The sequence below is a fragment of the Gouania willdenowi genome, chromosome 8, assembly GCF_900634775.1.
Source record: "Gouania willdenowi chromosome 8, fGouWil2.1, whole genome shotgun sequence".
Lineage (NCBI taxonomy): Eukaryota > Metazoa > Chordata > Actinopteri > Blenniiformes > Gobiesocidae > Gouania > Gouania willdenowi.
Genome location: NC_041051.1, coordinates 7,625,025 through 7,645,187, shown reverse-complemented (window position 1 = coordinate 7,645,187; position 20,163 = coordinate 7,625,025). Strand labels below are relative to the sequence as shown.

General features: G+C 40.2%; 1 protein-coding gene across 1 annotated transcript in view; it reads right to left on the bottom strand.

The window, feature by feature from the left end:
* The window catches only part of pitpnc1a (phosphatidylinositol transfer protein cytoplasmic 1a), a 111,068-nt gene that overhangs the window by 16,919 nt on the left and 73,986 nt on the right, over positions 1-20,163 (bottom strand). The window contains exons 5-6 of the mRNA XM_028455423.1: positions 13,717-13,788; positions 1,083-1,178 (exon numbers count right to left, since the gene is read on the bottom strand). Of these exons, the coding sequence (XP_028311224.1) occupies positions 1,083-1,178; positions 13,717-13,788 (168 nt within the window). The remainder of the gene's footprint in view (positions 1-1,082; positions 1,179-13,716; positions 13,789-20,163) is intronic.

Genomic DNA, 20,163 nt, shown 5'->3' with positions numbered 1-20,163 from the left:
CACCTGATCAGTGTATGTGTGTGTGTGTGAGAGTCTCTACCTTGGACACAAATCTCCTCCGTTGGTTCTCTCTCAGACACGCGCGTTGCTGAGAAATGTGCAGCTTTCAACACAGCAGCCATTGCCGTCAGTAACTTCCGGGTGAAGTCTGTCTGGTCTAAATAGCGAACGGTCAAACTAACATGAATATAAACGTTTCGAAATGTCATCACCAAATAAAGAACAGTAAAAAAGTATTTTTCCTCAAAAGAGAAAAGAGAAGTCCACGGGAGCTCATGCACGCACCGGAAGTGAGCTGTGCAGTGAAATAGATATAGATGGTGTGCTAGCGCCCCCTCACACCCTGAGGTCAAAAGTTGAATAGGTTTCATTTCGGGGCCGTCCAGAAGTGAAATAAAATTAAAATAAACATTTCGAAATGACCAAATTACTCTAAAATAACAGATGCACACACTCGGGGTATTTGGAACCCGTTGACCGAGTTTCAGGTCGAACTCGCACCGTGTCGGGGAGATATTTGCTCCACATACACACACACACACACACAGACCTAGACCTCCCTTGCTTTTATAGGTAGATACTATAATATACAATAACTGTTCGAATAATGTCATAATTGTAATTAATTATCGATTACAATTATAATTGACTCCAACCCTGGTGGATGAACATTATATTTCAATGCACATAAAAAAACATTAAAAAAAAAAAAAAACGTGTGTACCAAACACATTTGTAATTGCAACTATTTCTGGGATAAATTGTGTGTTTCCTCAAAAAAATCCAGGGGTGCCAATACCTTAATCCATGACTGTATATTGTATATGTACAATTAAGTAGAAAAAGATAAAAAAAAAACCAAACAGATAATTTAAATTCAAAATGATGCAAATCATACCTTTTCAGTGCTTTACGTTATATTAGGTTTTAGAAACCATTATAAACCGTTTTGTGTTTTTTTTCACATTTGAACATGAATAAAATATTCATACATTTTTTTTTGTGGTCAATAAACAAACAGCACAGATTTAAAGTCTCTGTGACATGTTTGGACTCTAATCTACCCAGCATCCTCTGCTTACCTCTGCCTCCTTGTAGTGGCGCTCAGGAATTTCATCGTAGGCGATGTCTACCAGACACACCTCTGTTTCTTCATCTCTGGGCTCGCTGCCAAAGATCTGACAGACAGACAATACATTCAAATATGTATTCATAATTATCAGAATAAGAATCAGATATACTTTATTCATCCAAAGGGAATTTTCTTTCTTTCTTTTTTTTAGAGAGAAGGTCTACAAATATTTCGAATGAAAATAAGATAGAAAAAATAGAAAAAAAAGAATAAAGAAAATAAAATCTACATAATTAAATAAAAGACTGTTAATTAAATACTGATTAAATGTAAGTGCACACCTCAAGGAAAATATTACACAAATGTATTAATATACAAATATAATTTAGATAAATACAAATATAGTATAGTGAGCCATCTACCAACTACACTGTAAAATGAAGATAACATTAAATACATTTTTCTTTTCTGTCAGGTGTACATGGTTTTAAGTAACTGCAGAGTAATTGAACACAATTAGAAATGAAAAAAATGTAATGTGCACTTTAACTCTCATGTACAATTTATTCAAAACGTTTGTTAAAAAAACCCATCAAAAGATGTTTGCAACTCTCCACCATGGCCACTAGGTGATGCTGTCGCCTTTTGCTTTCAGCACCATGGATTAAAGCAGTGTCTTGCATAACTATCAGACATGCCCTTACTGCCAAAAGTGTTAAGTGGTTCTGAAAGAGCTTTCAAAAGGGCTTCAAACTGTGGTGAAATCATATGGAAAAACTAGAGGTACCTTTTCATGTTGCTGCAGATGACAGGAAACCTTTGACTTCTCTTATACCAATGTTCATGTGCTTCTACCTACTTGTATATAGTATATTTAATGGTGCACATTTGTATACTGTGCTTGAACAGTGGATTTACGCTGCATGGAGCTATTATATGTGTTAAGAGATTTGAACAACAGTCCTTAGTGGTTTTTATTGAGTGTGGAACAGGAAGCAAACACTTCAGTAGAAGATAGGATTTGAGGAATCTTGTTTTTGTTATTCTGGGGGGGGGGGATGTTAAATGTCATCGGCTGGTGCGGTCTTTTAAAGGTCCTGTATTATGCTATTTTTCACCCATCTCCATTTGTTCTAACAACATAGCCAAATGATTGTGTTTTAAGGTTGGATGTACAAAGAGGTGTACATACTCAGTACTAAAGGCTAGATCGGGCCCAAAAAATCCAGCACGACCTGACCCGGAACCCACAAGCGTAAGGCCCAACCCAACCCGACCCATTAACTTAAATTGTAGGCTCGAGCCCGAAGCAAATCCGACGTAAATTATTTTATTGAACGTATTGCTGCCCCTTTAAAGTCAGACTGAAAAATTCTTTTCATCATTTCATAATGATGAGATGTAACAGGTGGGAGACATGAAAAGGACAAACATTCCTTCTACTGTCGTTGTTCTCCTTGTTTTGACACCATCATAAAATAGTAACATTGTTAATTCAGTCCAATCCAATCATTTGTGTCTTCTCTTTTTTGCTAAAAAAAAAACCAGCCCCAACACTGCTTACATAACTCTAAAGCTTTGCCATGTCTTCGGTGTACAAAAGAGCTATTTTCTAACAAAACAACAACAACAAAGGAATATGAACAAACCGAGCAGAAACAACAAGTTCCACACTTCGAGCCTTGGTTCTGCCAAGCCCTCCTCTGCATTCTTTTTATAAGAATGAATCATTACTGATGCTGGGGATGGTTCATTTTGTTGTCGTTTTGTTTACATCTCATGCCCATACAGGTTTGTTATTTCAGTTCTATCATCGTTCAACCAAAAAAAAAAAAACAAACAAAAATGTAGAAATCCTGTGCCAGCAAGAAAGCTCACAAAGAACAGTGAGTAAATTAATTTATTAAAAAAAGCACAGGGGCTTGGATATTTAATACTAAATAGACCTTATAACATTAATTTGCTTAATTATTATATGTTTTATTATTATTATTATTATTATTATTGATTATTATAATTCAATGAAAATATATGCATTTTATTTGTAATTATATATATATATATATATATATTTTAAAATTACATTATTTGTAAATTTGACTTTGATCTAAGTGAATGTTTTAAATAAGATATTCTCAACTGGGGGGTTCGGACCCAAAAGTGGGTCACAGACCTGTACTGGGTGGGTCGCAGAAAGCTGATAAAAGATAAATAATATGTGTGCTTCACGTTGGACTTGTTTTTTTCTTTTGAAAGAAACTTATTTTGAGAGGCATGCTGTGAAATGCATGTTGCACAGGAAAATGTATACATTTATGTTTTAAAAAAGATGATAATGTGTGTTCCCAAAAGCTATTTTTTAAAAAACAAAAATTGGTTGGTTGAATTCTAAAAAAGTGGGGTCACAATTCAATGATCTTTGGAAAAATGTGGGTCCCAGGGTGCGACCAGTTGAGAACTCCAGTTTTAAATGACTTGTTTTGTACTGTATATACACGAAGGTTGGGTGGGGAGCTGCTCCCCCATTCCCTTTCTTTTAATTACACCTCATACATTCACTAAACACACACATTCACACAGGGGCCGGGCAAGGGCTTCTCCATTGGGGGATGGAGAGGTACCATAACAGGGTGGTGGGTGGGTTCACACATTTAGACCTGACGGGTGGGGACCTCTGTTGATGGCTTGGGTGATGCGTTCGGACGTGGCGGGGCAGTCGGCCTTTGGAGGGCGTTGGGGGGGTGTTGCTGGGTGCTTGATTCGCGGGGTCTCTCCTGGCTGTGTTGGCCCTGGGGTCTCTAGAGTGTCTAGGGGCCTGCTTGGTTGTGGGGTGGTGCCCTGGGGCTCCTTAGCTCCTGTTGTTGCTGCCGGCCTGGCTGCACCTTCGAGCCTGGGGCGGCGCCTTGGTTTGCAGAAGTGGTTTTTGCACAAACATTGGTCATAGTCATGTGTGACAAGCTCATACTTGGATTAACCTTAGACACGTTGATCACAAATACCAGTTTTAGGTATAACCACTCACTCCTCCCCTCTGTTCATAGGCACCACCATCATACCTAAGCTTAGTGCTGTGTCACCCGCTTCAATTTTTCCACACTTGTCACCAGACTGGCTGAACTGATTACACAACACAATAAGCACAATATGCCCCCCCAGTGATAAAAAGTTTTCCCAAAATCAATCAAAAAAATTAAATTTCTTACTATAATGTACATAATATACAAATATTTTTAGTACCAAAAACACAGTGACTAGGAAATGATAAAAACGGTGATATAAAATTAAAAAGTTCACAAAATAAAATCAAGTAAAAAAAGTTTTAAAGGGACAGTATTATGAAAAAAGTCACTTTATAATGGTTTTGCTACGGTGATACGGTCAAAGTTGAAAAAGTTCTGTTTCCTCACTCCTTTGTTAATCCACATTTTGTAAAAACTCAGCTTTAAACCGGCGAGTTGGATTTCTGTCGCCATGTGACGTCACATCGCGGAAACTCCTCCTGACAATTCTGGCTCCTCCCTCTTAAACGACCTCACAGGTACAACAAACACTGCGGTTTATTATAGAATGTACATTATACTGTATTGTCATCTCTCTATAAAAACAAGGAATCTCTGTCTGTCTGTGTGTGTGTGTCTGTGGCTCAAATATCTCTGGTGTTCAGGGACAGACATTGCTCATATTTTAAACATGCCTGCAACTTGGTTCAAAGCAGTGCAACATCAGATTCGTTTTGACTGTAATAGTCCATTTAATGAATAATTTCATAAAATTGTCTACCTCGAGCAAAGCAGAGCCACTAAAGTCACGTGTGCGCCCAGAGCCAATCACTACACAGCTCTACTCCGGTGTGTGCCAGAGCCAATCACAGTGGCGAGCTAGAGTCACATGTGCGGCCAGAGCTAATCGCTGAAGAGATTGAGTAGCTACGTGAGCATGCACCAGACGTGCTTTATGTGACATGGATTTATTTCACTTGCATCTGTGCACAAACGTGAAAACTTATGTGCGAAACATACAGTGAAGCGATATACAGTGGAGTGATATACAGTGGAGTGATATACAGTGGAGTGATATACAGTGGAGCGATGCACTCCCGGCATACAGCTTATAATCGATCTGCTCCGGTCACACACACTCTATCACTGGTGGAGCGACAATTCATTCGCAGTTAAAGGGACACACACACACACACACACTATAATCACCCCTGCACTAAGAAATGTTAAATGCTAAATAAATAGTTTAATTTGTACACTTTTTTGTCTTTTATCAGATTATACCTAAACCGAGAGTCAGGTTAGGGTCAGGTTGGGCTTCAAGATTTTTTTTTTTTTAATCTCTATTACATTAATATTATCTTTTAACAAACACAAAAACACTTTTATATTGTTGTGGTATCATTTCTAAAGTGATTTCTGCTAGAAGTGGGACAGGATATTGACAGCGTTGTGTTGTGTTTAGCTTTTCAGCGTTCACATTCACTGAATATTATTTGCTGATTTTGCTCATTCCTCACTTACTGCTGGAGCTCAGGGAACAAATATGATTGGTGCTTCAGTCAGGTCTGTGCTCCACGCACGGGCCTCCCGGTCTGGTCTGCATACTGTAACGGACTGGGTTCTATGTTCTGGATATGTTCTACTTGTGTGTATTTACTGGTTAACTGATGCTGAGATTTCCCATGGCCGAGAAAGCATCATGGATACGTACAGCTTTCTCTGCCAATGTGTGTCTTTGTTTACATGCGTTCTGAGTGTTGATTGGCTGGGAGGCTGGGGAATGGGCGGGTTTAAGTGGTGAGTGTATGATGGTGTAAGACCGTTGTTTGTGTGTTTGCTTATTTTTGGCGTGTTACTACGACCTGCATTAAAGCCTGTAAAACTGTGATAACGGCTCGAGTCACGTCATTACAACACCTTTTGGGCAGAGCTGCAGTGCATGTGCACCCCCTCTCCCCTAGCCACGCGAGGCACCATGCTACTGATATACCAGCAGCATTATGAAAAATTTACTTTATAATGGTTTTGCTACAGTGATATACATTCCTTTAGCCTCATGCAGACGGCCAAAGTTGAAAAAAATGTGTTTCCACCCTCTGTGAGCTCAGGTAAAACAAACACGGCAGTTTAATATAGAATATACTTTATACTTTATTGTCATATATGTAAAGCTACACACGCAATGTGTTATTTGCATTTAAAGTAGAACTAAGTAACTTTTTCACCCTAATAAATCCTTCTCATAGTCCCTGTGAGGGTAATACAAGTGTTAATGGGGTGATTGAGGGGTCTTTCACCCCCCCTGCTCTCTCTGGCCAGAAAACAACACTTGCAACTTTCCCTGCCTCCGGCAAGACATACTGCTCAGACTTATATCATGACGGAGCCAGCAAAAAAAGGCAGAGAAGACCTTTGTCTGAGGAACGAAGCAAATCCATGCAGTGACAGCTCAGCACCAACACACAGCAATTACACACACTGCCTGTCGTCAGGGCAACAGGCATGCACACACACTCAAAACCCAGCGCTCCATCAGGCAGCACACACAAATATCTATCTATCCATCCATCCATCCATCCATCCATTTGTCAGCACACAAACAAACACATCACACACATTTCCACACTCTCTTCCGTATTACTTGTGAAGTCCAAACCATCCAAAAAAGAATAAAAAATTTCCTTCCCATCTTCTTTCTTTTAAGTAAATAATTTTCTCTTGGTGGGCTGTCTAGTTGCATGGGGCACGGCCTTAAAAGGGCGGTGCACCATCAGGTCGGGTTGGATCAGTTGGAGACACTGCGTAATGAGCAGAGGACATCACCTCAGAGCAGCAGGGCGCACAGCGCGAGCAGAGCCATCCAGCTGACACGAGAGTGCAGTGTATGAGAGAGGAGCAGAGACGCCACCGGTATGTTAATCATTGGTTAATGTGAGTTAAGGATAAAATGCTCGGGGAAGGCATGAGTTTGACAGACGGTCAGCGCGTGTTAGACAGGCAGGCGTGTGCAATGCACTAACTGCGCAGCAGATGGGATGGTCTAATCAGTGAGACGTCATCCTTTCTTATTAGAAAAATTTGATTTGAGTAGTGTTTAAGGTAATAAAAGGACTATTTGGTTAAATAACTAAAGTAAAAATTATTAAAAGTAAGTCTTTAGTTAAAGATAAAGAAAAAGTTCCAGGTGATGTCATAAGTTGAAAATTATAATAGTTGGTTTAAAGTGATGGATATTAATACTTAACACTTAGTAAAATGTGTGTTTACAATTTAATTAATTTAACTAAATACATTAAATAAATAAATGCAATGCAATTTGAGGAAAATGTAATTGAGAATACAAGTATTTCCAAGTTTAAATAAATTTCAAACTCAGGATTTATAATAACTATTTATAAATTACGTACATTTTAGGTTTGATTTTTAGTTGTGTATTTGTTTATTAGGTGAGTATAATTTGAGCATACTGTTTAATATTACAAAAGCATTTAGTTTAAATCAGGAAAATGGATCAAGTTAACTAAAAATAACAGTCTGGTAAATTTAGATTCTTTAATTTAAATGCAGATATAAAATCCCAGCATGAGAAAATTGTTAATTATGCTTTGATTTTAACTTTCCCTCTTCTTCCTTTGTCCAGGTTAACAACCTGCTTAACCTGCTTAACCAAGGAACAGTTAAAATAAACTGTCAACCAAGCACAGAGTTGTTCTCAGCGTCCTCTGTCTTCCTTCTGGCCCTTCAAGTTGGGCAGTGGTGTTACAAACACATACAAACTTGACAGTTGTTAACCGACGGCAGCAGCTTGGGGAGGCGATGATCAAGTACCTCTAAAGACCAAAGAACTGCTGACGTAAAGATGGAGAAGACTGTAAAACAGCTAAAGACAGAAAGAACCCTTCTGAAGAGCAGCTTTACCAGGCAGGCCAACCGTATCTGTAAAGGGGCAGACCACATGGTTGAAGCAGAGCTGAAAGAGGAGTTTATCAAACTCAAAGACTGTTTTAACAAGATTCTTGAAGCAAATGATGATTATAGAGACGGGCTATTGCTTGAGTTTCAAGAGTCTGAAGAAGATGAAGAAATAAAACTCAGTGAGCACCTAGAGACATTGAAAAGACCTCAAATGAAAGTGAGGCAAAGTTTAGAGAAGTACAAGAAATTGTCCGTTTAAACCTGTGGTCAAGATATGGGGAAGGCGAGCTGATGTTGGCAATCTTGAATGCGGAGAGAAGTTGTAACGAGACTGGGGATGTAAGTGTTGTCGGAACAAATTTAGAGGGCTACGAAGTGCATTTGAAGCTCCTCGCGGGATATATGGACGAAATTGCAAATACAATGCAAGCGTGGGAAAGGTGGACACCCATTGAGATGAAGAAGGACCTCGATGACAGAATAACCGCCCTCAAAGCAAATAATAACAGACTTCAACTCAGAAAAGCAGAGTTTGTAACAGCACGCTGGATTGCAGAAGAAACACTCGCTGGAGAAGCTTCAGCAGAGGGCTTTCTAAGAGGGGCCCCATCACCAGTATCTCAACCCGTAAGGATTAAAGTGACGAGTTTCCCCATCTTCAGTGGCTGCAAAAGAGAGTTCCACAGGTGGAAAAGAAACTGGGAAAACCTACAGAGACAGGGTGAGCCTTCTGGATCTGTAGAAGTAAAAAAGATACAACTTTTAGAGAGCATAGACAGAAACATCTCAAAGGGGCTCAGACTGTCATCCTACAACACTGCAGAAGATGTTTTCAGAGTCTTCGAGAGCAGATACGGGAACAAATCAAGCATTGTCATTGAAATCCTTGAAGAGCTCAATAGACTCCTACCTGTAAGAGGGAGCCATCCACGCAAGGTGATTGAACCAATCCAGGTTGTGAAAAAAGCTCTGACAGATTTACCAGACCTGGGAAACTCTGGTGAAAGGAACAACCCACTCGTCATAAAATCGATAGAGAGCAAATTACCAGACTTTGTAAAAAGACACTGGTTGATGTGCATGGTAGACCAGAGTAACAACGTTACGGCAGAGAATCATTTTGACAAGCTTCTTGCACACCTGAGAAATCAGGAGGACATCTTGGAAAGGCTTGAACAGCTAAAAGTTACAGACAAGCCAAACTGGCAAGAGTGGAATTTTGAAAACAAACATGCCTTCTCAAAAGCCACAAAAAGTGAAAGTACAACAGCTTCTTGTATTGTGTGTGGTGATGAACGACACCCGGGAAAAATCTTCTTCTGCAGGAAATTTAAAAGGACAGACCTGCACGAGAAGAGAACAGTTTTAAGAAACCTTAAAGCCTGTAAAATATGCCTTGAGTGTCATAGGGATGATGATTACTGCACAACCAATTACCTTTGCAGAAAAGAAGACTGCAAAAGAGATCATCATTACTTACTCTGCCCAAGGGGAGAGCTTGGAGGAGCACCTAAAGAAACAAAAATCAGGAGCGAAAAAGGCAAGTTTACTGAAGAACAGGAGAAGTTTTTGTCCCAGCTGATGCCAGAGCTTGCAGAAAAGTGCAAAAGAGCATTTACAAACAGCAACAAAGCTAGAGCTACAAAAATAATCATCAGGGACAGTTCAAAGTTGCTAAACAGCCCAAAGGAGCTATCTGTCATCATGATGTTACTTGACGTAACTGCAAATGCTGGCCAGAAAATTGGAACACTAATTGATCTTGCTTCCGACACGAATTACATTACTCACAAGGCTGCAAGTAGACTGAAGCTACGAGGTTAGATAGTAACCCTGATCGTGCAAGGTGTGGGAGGCATGGCCATGAATGTCAATACCAAACGCTACCACCTCAAAGTCCGTGTTAAGACTCCCAGGGGAACAGAGCGTGCCCATGATCTCATTTGTTACGGTCTTAATGAAATTGCCCGGGTGCATAGAAACATTACTCCAGAAAAGCTGAGGCTGTTTTTCCCAGAGGACGAACTGGAAGAACTAAAGAGGCCTGAAAAAGTAGAGCTTCTCATAAGCCACAGGGAGGGAAGGCTTGCCTCTCAAAGACTTAAAGTCATTGGAGATAGGGTGTTGTGGGAAAGCCCACTTAGAAAAACAGTAGGTGGAGCACATCCAGACCTGTTTGAGGACATAGAGGTTACAGCCAGTGGATCCAAAACGCACTTTGCAAAGTCAATGAGAACGGCAGCAATAAAGTACAGTGAAGTAGTTTGTGAACCGGTGCCCCTGACCATGGGATCAGACCTGGACAAAAATACTGCTGCAGTGACAACTACATCTGCTACTGGTCGTGAGTTCCTACATTGGTGGAAGTGGGATAGCATCGAGGCAGGCTGTGAACCCAAATGTGGAGGATGTCGCTGTGGCAATTGTCAACCAGGAGGAAAGGAGATGACTTTGGCAGAGGAACGAGAGTTGGAAATAATAAAAGAAGGCCTAACCTACTGTATGTCAAGGAGGATGAGCCTGCATCATATCCACAAATATCCATGGACTGAAGATCCAGCCTTGCTCCCCAACAACAAATGGGCTGTGGAAGCTACATTTTGGAGAACGGAAAGAAGATTTTAAAGCAATGTTTCTACATCCACACATGCGACACATTGTGTACCCAGATGTATTTCAACACTTCACATACACAGGTAAGACATTTCAATTGTGAAAAAAAAAGACTAAGTTCCCACGATTATCGCATGGCCGACACCGTTGGACGCATTCCAATGATTGCCTTCAACCCACACACTGCTGAACTGTTCTATCTCCGCATCCTTTTATACCGTATCCGAGGACCTACTTCCTTCAGAGACCTCCGTAAAGTTGGAGATGTGGTCATGGACACCTATCTGGCTGCCTGCATTGCACATGGCATTGTTGACAATGACCAGGAAGTGGATTCTGTTATGGAGGAAGCAGCAAATGTGACCTTTGGCCCAGCACTACGTGAAGCATTTGCCACCATGCTCATTCTGAATCAAGTCCTACTCGACCTCAAGGACCATATTGAAAGACATGGTTTCACACTGAGTGGAAACTTTGGACTCCCTGAGCCTAATCCACTTCATGATCAAAATCAGACTCCCCACATCATCCAGCACGAGACAGAGCACAACATGGAGGAACTTCACGCTCAAATTACTCAAACAGAAAACACACTTAATCTCGAGCAGCAAAGTGTTGTCAAAACTGTGATAGAGAGCGTGGAACAGGGACTTGGAAAGATGATCACGCTTGATGCAAGTGGTGGGACAGGAAAAACCTTTGTATTGTGCCACATCCTGAACAAAGTCTGTGCAAAAGGCAAAGTGGCTCTTGCAACAGCCGCGAGTGGCATCGCAGCAACCTTACTGCCAAAAGGCACAACCTTTCACAGTAGAACAAAATGTCCTCTCATTCTCACTGATAAATCCGCTTGCGCTGTCAGCGAACATGACAACACTGCCACACTCATTAGGATGGCACATCTCATGGTTGTGGATGAAGTAACGATAATGGATCGCCATGCATTAGAAGCAGCAGACCGTACATTTCGGTGGCTTCGTAGATCCGACAAACCGTTTGGTGGCATCACAATGGTCTTTGGTGGAGACTGGAGGCATATACTGACCGTTGTACCACACGATAGCCGAACCAAGATCATAGGACGGTGTTGCAAGAGCTCATACCTATGGAAAAATGTTGAAACTCTCAGTCTAACAATAAAGATGAGAATCTCTCAAGCTACAGAACATCAACAAGCTGAAGAAAACATTGCCAAATTCCTTTTAAACCTTGGCGAGGCAAAAATTCCAATAGTTCCAGAGGAAGGTGAATTCACAATTAAACTCAACGACACACTGACAATTTCTGGTGACAAGCTAAAAGACATTGTAAATTGGGCGTATAAAGACATGCTGGCCAACATTTCCTGTCCAACGTGGCTATGTGAACGTGTCATATTATGCCCAACTAACTCTGAGGTCGACACAGTAAATGAGTACATGACCAAGATCTTTTCAGGAGAAGAACACGTTTGCAACAGCGTTGATACAGCAGATTCTGAGGGTAATCATATGTACCCAACTGAGTTTTTAAACACACTCTGCCCTTCTGGAATGCCTCATCGCATTTCTTTAAAAGTTGGAATGGTGATCATGCTACTGCGAAACTTTGACCAACAAAATGGACATTGTAATGGCTCAAGATACATTATTGAAGAAATCCTGCCACACCTCTTAGTTACAAAATCTGTAATTGGTGTAAATGCTGGACGCTCACTCATACCATCTGACAATATCTTCCCATTCACCTTAAGACGCAAACAATTTCCAGTGAGACCATGCTTTGCCATGACTGTGAATAAGTCACAGGGTCAATCTTTGCAGCGTGTTGGTGTTTTCAGCACAAGAGATTTCTTCAGCCATGGACAATTTTATGTTGCCGCCAGCAGAGTTAGAAGATCAAACAAACTTCGTATACTTGGTCTAGACGAAGAAACTAAGAAAAAGTGACACTTTCTAAGCAATGTTGTATATACTGAAGTACTGACTCAGTAAACCACTCTCTCATGCTCACTCAGTAGTTGGGGGAGGCTGGAAGCAGTTGGAGGTCCATACAAACCCAGTTGTGGTGAAGCCCAAACAGGCTCCCATTTCTGACCCGGCTTACAGTTCTCTTAACCCTCATACTACACAGAATCTGAGAGTGTGCTTCCAATATTTTTAACTTCTTTAGTAATTACGCTTAAAAACATTTTTGATTTTGAAATAAACACAAATTAGACCAAACAAGACATGAGGGGGAGGAGCGTCTGAGCGGCACGCACACTGATACTACGTACTATTACTGCTTAGAACTAACACACAAACAACTAACAAACTAACCTCTAACATGGTGTGGTGGTGGGAATCCAGCCACAAAAGGACTCACTCAGTGTGATCCTGTGTACCAGTCCCAAGCCTGGATAAATGGAGAGGCGCACCTTTACTGTAAAACCCACCAATTTTCTGTGTCTCTTCTCTGTGGTCGTATGTTGGATGTACATGACATGTTTGTGTGTAATTAATTTTCACACTGGATTTTGTGTTTTTCATTGCTGAGGTAGGGTCTAAAGATGGGATGCTCTGGTACATTTATTATTCATTTCCCTAAGTCCAGCAAACATTGGTGCAACCTTTATCTATATATCATGTTCATGTCTCATAGAATTAAAACAGGGAAATCACACGATATTTTATTTTGCACCCACAAATATACACCTTCATAACACTACAAAGTATGTGCACCTCTTTGTACATCTAACCTTCAAACACATTCTCATTTGGCCATAATGAACTCTTAAGCTCCCACATGAATGCATACTTCCGACGGGCACTGTACTAGTTAAATAAAAAATTGTGCTTCATATACCCATTTATGTTTTCATTTAGGCTGTTTTATTATAATGTAAGAATATTCACAGCATTTCAATGTCAACAAAGGTATGCCTACCATACTCTAATCACCTAATTGCATTTAGTAAGAGGTTGACAAGTTAACATTTTAGATTTCTTGTGCACCTGTCTTAAAATATAAGGGATTCTGGAGCTTGGTTGGGGTGGTGATGCCAGAACATTTCAAATATTTATTGACAGGTAAGAAGCTGAGGCATCAAACAGATAAAGAGAAAAACAAATAAATCCATTATGTTTTACTCACGTTATCATTGCAACCGTTGTTGTCCTCGTATTTGGTCTCTATATGGATGGAGAACTTGGGCAGAAAGGAGCACTGGAGGACACAGATAAGAGCAGACAGTCAGACATAAACACAACATTATGTCATTGGAACCAGATCACATCAAAGCAGACGACATGTGTCTAACTGTGTGTTCCACTAACTGAGTACTAAGATGTTAAAACAGACGAGTCGTGATGGCTTCTCTCCGACTCTGTGGATTTACGAGCGCATCATAAAGCCTTTACAACCACACGCCCCGCTGACTCCTTTGATTGGATCAAAACACAACACTTTGAATTATTACACAACCAAACGCCTTACAAACTCCTGGTTACATAAGGTGTGTGTGCGTGTTTGTGTGTGTGTGTGTGTGTGTGTGTGTGTGTGTGTGTGTATGTGTGTGTGTGTGTGTGCCGCAGCAGGGTAGAGCAGATTGGATCAATGCCCATTACTGTTTTTGGTGTGAAAATGATGAATTATTATGCAAACCTGTCGCACACAGATTTTGTGTCTTAAAAGCAGAGCACAGGAAGTGTGTTCATGGATGGTGTGAGCAAGCTTTGAAGTCTGACCGGTGACAGGTGTTCAACAGATGTGATGGAGGACGTTATAAGTGACAGAAAGAGAGTATGAAAACATCAAAAATAGATGGACCGAAAAACTCTGCAGTCCATCAATGCCTGTTTGAAAATTTCAAAACTATCTGCCAAAGTGGATTTCATGCTCTTTCATCTTATTGAGTGCGGCTTCACTAGCCTGATACTAGCTAATAGAGGAGGTTGTTAAATTCCCTGTTTTAGTCTGGTTTCATGACGAACTCAAAAGCATTTCAGTCTACCTGGGTTGGGGTCAATTACATTTTAAAATTACAATTACGTCTTCAATTATCGATGTTCAATTACAAATACATTTTTCTCCAATTACAATTTTAGATTCAATCCCTTTAAAACCGTTGTAATCAAACCTATCCTTAAAAAAACCTACCCTTGATCCAAGTGACTTGTCCAATTATAGGCCAATATCCAATCTCCCTTTTGTTTCCAAAATTCTTGAAAAAGTCATTGCAGGTCAACTATGTGATCACCTACATAGGAACAGTTTATACGCTTTAGAGCCCATCACAGCACAGAGACTGCCTTAGTAAAAGTAACCAATGATCTCCTCTTAACCTCAGACAGAAGGTGCAGCCTTTGATACAGTGGATCATCATCTACTACTGCAGAGCCTGAAAAGCGTTTTTGGGATTAAAGAAACTGCGCTGGGTTGGTTGAAATCCTACTTATTAGACAGACCCCGCTTTGTTCATGTTAATAATCTCTCCTCAAGTCACGCCAGAGTTAATCATGGAGTTCCACAAGGTTCAATTTTGGGACCAATACTCTTAACATTATATATATGCTTCCACTAGGTAACATTATCAGAGAACATAATATACCTTTTCCATTGCCATGCGGAATATGCAGATGATACACAGCTTTATTTGTCACTAAAATCAGATGAAACTCATCAGTTATTAAAACTCCAGGCTTGTCTTAAAGACATCACATCCTGGATGAGCCGTAACCTTCTTTTTCTTAACCAGAATTAAACCAAAGTGATTTATATATAATGTATTTTTATTTGTTTGGTCCAAAACACCTCAGAGATAAATTATCAGAGCAAATAATATCTCTGGATGGCATTACTCTGTCAACCAGAACCACAGCAAAAAACTTAGGTGTTATCTTTGATACTGACTTATCCTTTAACTCTCATATCAAGCAAATCACAAGGACAGCCTTCTTCCACCTCTGTAATATCTCTAAAATCAGGAATATCTTGACCCAAAGTGATGCTGAAAAACTAATCAATGCATTTGTTACATCTAGACTAGATTATTGTAACTCCATATTGTCAGGATGTCCCAGTAACTCACTAAAAAGTATCCAGTTAATTCAGAATGCTGCAGCCAGAATATTAAAAGGTACTAACAGGAGAGAGCATATTTCTCCAGTATTGGCTTCCCTTCATTGGCCTCCTGTAAAATCTAGAATCAAGTTTAAAATCCTCCTGTTAGCCTACAAAGCTATACATGAGCTTTGTAGGCTAACAAAGCTCATGTCTGTTAGTGCTCTATCGTCTGGGCAGAACACTCTGTTCTCAGTTTGTTGGTCTTCTGGAAGTTCCTAAAGTGTCTAGAAGTAGAACAGGAGGCAGAGCATTCAGCTACCAGGCTCCTCCCCTTTGTAACCGACTCCCAGTCTCAGTACGGGAGGCTGCTACTTTCTCCACCTTTAAGGCTAGACTCGAAAACCTACTTATATGCTAAAGCATATACCGTATAATAGCAGTAACCTGAAGTGGACATGGTCCCATTTGTAATGGTGACAATCACTGACCATTACACATAATGGTCAACACTGGGGTTGGGTATCGATTGGGTTTTATCCGATACCGGTGCCGACTCAGTATTTTTTAAATCGTTCCGGTGCTTAAACTGGTACTTTTAAAAAACATTAAACCGCATACAGTTTGTCAAAATACAATACCCTTTTATTTTCAGGGCCAAATTGAATACAGTATTACCTTAAATAATATATATACAAGCAACATATGGAAATAATAAATAAACAAAAAATCCAATAAAATAATATATAAACTATATAATACTGGAGATGAATATCACTATCATGATTTTATTTGTCAATAATCATTAATAGCCTTTGTAAAAAAAAAAAAGTAACGCTTTATGTCAATATATTTTTCAAAGCTATAGGGAGCCATTGCAAAAGAGTCAAAGAGCCACATGTGGCTCCTGAGCCGCAGGTTTCAATAAACCCCTGAGCTAACCAATCTGTTGCATTCCTGTGTAAATGCAAAACTGGACCTTTTAAATCTGGTGTTAAAGCTCAAGTTCAACATTTTGTCTACAAACAGGACTTGTTATGAGTTTAACATTAAACAGAAAGTCAGCGGACGTTGTTGTCACACGTTGAACAGCAACGGTGTTTGCTAAGAGGAAAGGCTGCTGTCATCATCTGTGATGTTGTGCGCCACACTAACAGCGCTGGGAGTGGGACTCACTTCAATTTGTCCGGGGGGGCTGACACTGGCTGCTGCTGTTGTTGATGTGCTTAGTTCCAGGTGCACTGTTAGGCTTTTAAGTGAACTCCATGTGTTCTTTTATCCTTTCGCTATCAGTTATAAGCAACGGGTGTGCTGAATCTGCTGAGTAGCGGCACTGATGTCACGATCAACAACCGAGGGGGTGGCGGGGGAACCAAAATGTGGCACCGAAATGTTCGTTCTTATTCAGTCTGGTTACTACTATTTACGTCGAAACCGGTGCCACATTGGTACTGCAGTCTGTGCCTATTCCTCACCTTCCGAGGGCTCTCTTTTCTGTTTCAGGTGTCTTGATGCTGGAGCTGACAGTTCCTGATCAATGGTTCACGGCTCAACTAGTCTGGAACACTCGGATGGTCTATCCTTCTTACCTATTCTGTTCTCCTTTCTGTCCACTAACCCAACCAGTCAAAGCGGAAGGATGCCACCTCTGAACCTGGTTCAGCTGAATATTTCCTCCTATGAACTGTCACTAAATGCTTGCTCATGTGGATCTTGTTAGGTTCTTTCTTTCTTACTATGAACTTTATATTTTGTTAAGTGCGCTGAGATGACTTTGTTGTAATTTGCGCTATATAAATAAAGTTGAATTGAAGCCCTAATTACAAAAGTGCTAAAGACTAATGGAAGATGATGCTTTTATTTTAAAAAGGGAATAGCTTGATTTTAGGTTCCGCTCGTAATGCATCATGGGGTGGTTGAGTATGTATGACTAGTGTGCCCACCGTGCTTACCTCAAAAATGTACCAATATACTGTAGTATACATATGGGAATTTCTTGCGTACTCAATCTTTCCATACTATCTAATGTAAATGCACTATATACTCATTTTAACGTCATAATTAGTATGAGTAGTACGTTAGTGTGACATTTACAAGTTACAACACAGCCGATTTTGTTGCCAGTCAGCAAAGAAAGAAGAAGTGTGATATAGGTATCTTATTTTGAAAATTCACCAATTCCCTTGGTGCATGCAGTTGCCTATCTTTCCCCAGCTGATGGCGCAGAGCGCAGTCAATGCAGCACAGGAGCAGCAAGCAACACACGCACCAGCCAGATACAAATCTACTTACAATTGTATGTAAGTACAATGTGTATGTTTCTGTAGGTGGGGGGCGTGTCATTGAGCTTGTCCAGCTAATGTCCCAGAGGACAGCAATAATGATTTGCTGCTATCGACAAGAAGCCGAGGGCAGTGTGGATGCAGGTATTTGCTGAATCAGAGATCTGACCTGAAGGTAAAGAATTGGATTTCAGATTACGTGCACTATAAGAGGTCTTGGGCTTCTCCTTAGAGGCTTTTCTTCCCACAGCTTTGCTTGACAATACGATGCTTGTAAGAATTTGAAGAAAATTCACTCAGTCCACTTCAATGATGTGAAACCATTACTTAAGAGACAGATGTAAGCGGAGGTTTTTAAAGATATCGTAGTTTTCAAATTTTGAAATATCTCTGTTTGTCAGGGCTCTCACCAGGAATTTTTCATAGCATAGGGGGATCGCATGGCGTGCGAGTGCCACTGACGTGGACAATTTGGAAATGTATAACTCTCCGAGGGTCAAATTTAGTAAAGCTAAAGTTGGGGGTTTTTATTGTTATTTTTTTTAATCTTTGTTCCAGCCTTACTTTAAAGCTAAAAGTAATTTGTTCAGTTGGTCAAAGTGATGATGAATGTGGTTATAGAGTTAATAATGCTTGGTATAGGTCCTCCACTAATAAACACACACACACACACACACACACACACACTATAGACAAGAAATAACATCTATCTATAAAGCAAAGAATCTCTGTCTGCCTGTCTGTGTGTGTGTGTGTGTATGTGTGTGTGTGTGTATGTGTGTCTGTGTGACTCAAATATATCTGCAGTTTAGGGACAGACAGAGCTGAAACTTTCATTATGGCTGCCTTTTGGTTCAAACGTGTGCAACGCCGGATTTGTTTGGACTGCAATAGTACGTTAATGAATTATTTCATCAAATTGTCCACTGGAGCAAGTCACGTGTGTGCCAGAGCCCATCGCTGCACGCCGTAGCCACGTGCGCTGCAGAGCCAATCACTGGAGAGCCCACCCCCACTTCCACTTTTATTCTGAATTAAAGAGGAGTTAAAACTCCCATTTTTAAACGTGAGTGTCTCAAAGTGTTTCTCCAGGCATAACTTCATGCTGGTGCATTGCTTTTTCCCAATTTATTCATTTAAATATATGGAAACACAATAGTTTTCACTCTACACATTTCACAACAAACCTAAATGTCCCTGATGTCCCACCTTCAAACACAACCTCATTTGGTCATTCTTGAAAAAGCTACTGAACCTCCCACTTTTCTATCTTCCTACGGACACTGCACTAGTTTTATTTAAAAGACTGGTTCCAAGACGTGCTTTTCAAATTTAAATGAGGTATTATGTGGGATCTGCAACAATATTGGAACAAACACGCATGTAGAGGATGCGCGTGCACACACATACACCGGCACGGAGGACACGCGTGCGCATACACACACGCAAAGAATGCACACAGTAGAGCTTTAATCTGGCAAAAAAAGAAGACCCAAGAGAACACGGCCCAAACCTGATGTCTCTTTAAGCCCGAACACGATGCGAGTGTATGTAGAATGATCCGTTGTAAGTTATAAAAAAAAAAAAAGGAAGTTGTAGACATCACGAGCAGCTTCAGGTGCGCTACACACTACGTCTGGTTGAAGCACTGTTTATATTGGACAGGCAGCATGTGGAAGCAGGGGTCCTTTGGATCCTCAGGTAAAGACAGGGTTATCTGAGCAGATTGCCTGTATTAAATAGACTGTGAGGCTTATGTACAGTATGTGTTTCTGGGTTATTCAGATTAAAAAGAGAGCAAAAACAACCCTTGCATGCTTGGAAGTCCCTTTTGTGTCCAAGTGTGCAACAATTATTACAACGGTACTGATTAAAAATGGAAAAAAACAACAGAAAATCCCCCCAGTGTTACTGAAAACGGAGCGGAGGTTGACGCCATTGCAGGAGATCAAAATTACAATTTTACACCTTTATAGTATGAAAAAAACCTATGTACTGTATGAAAACTTGAAAAACTAAGACAAGAGCTTGGATAGTTTTCCAATTCTGTTTTGTAACCTGAGATTTAATAATAAAATCGGAGACCTGAACCTGTTTCCCAACAATACCTTGTATAAAGATTAAAAAAAGTCAAATTTTATTACTTTATTACTTATTACTGCAGGTGGGTCAATCCATGTCATTTCAACAATTTTCAGGACATCCCATGCACTTCGGTCTCAAAAGAAAATTTTAACCATTTGTTCCCTCATTATTC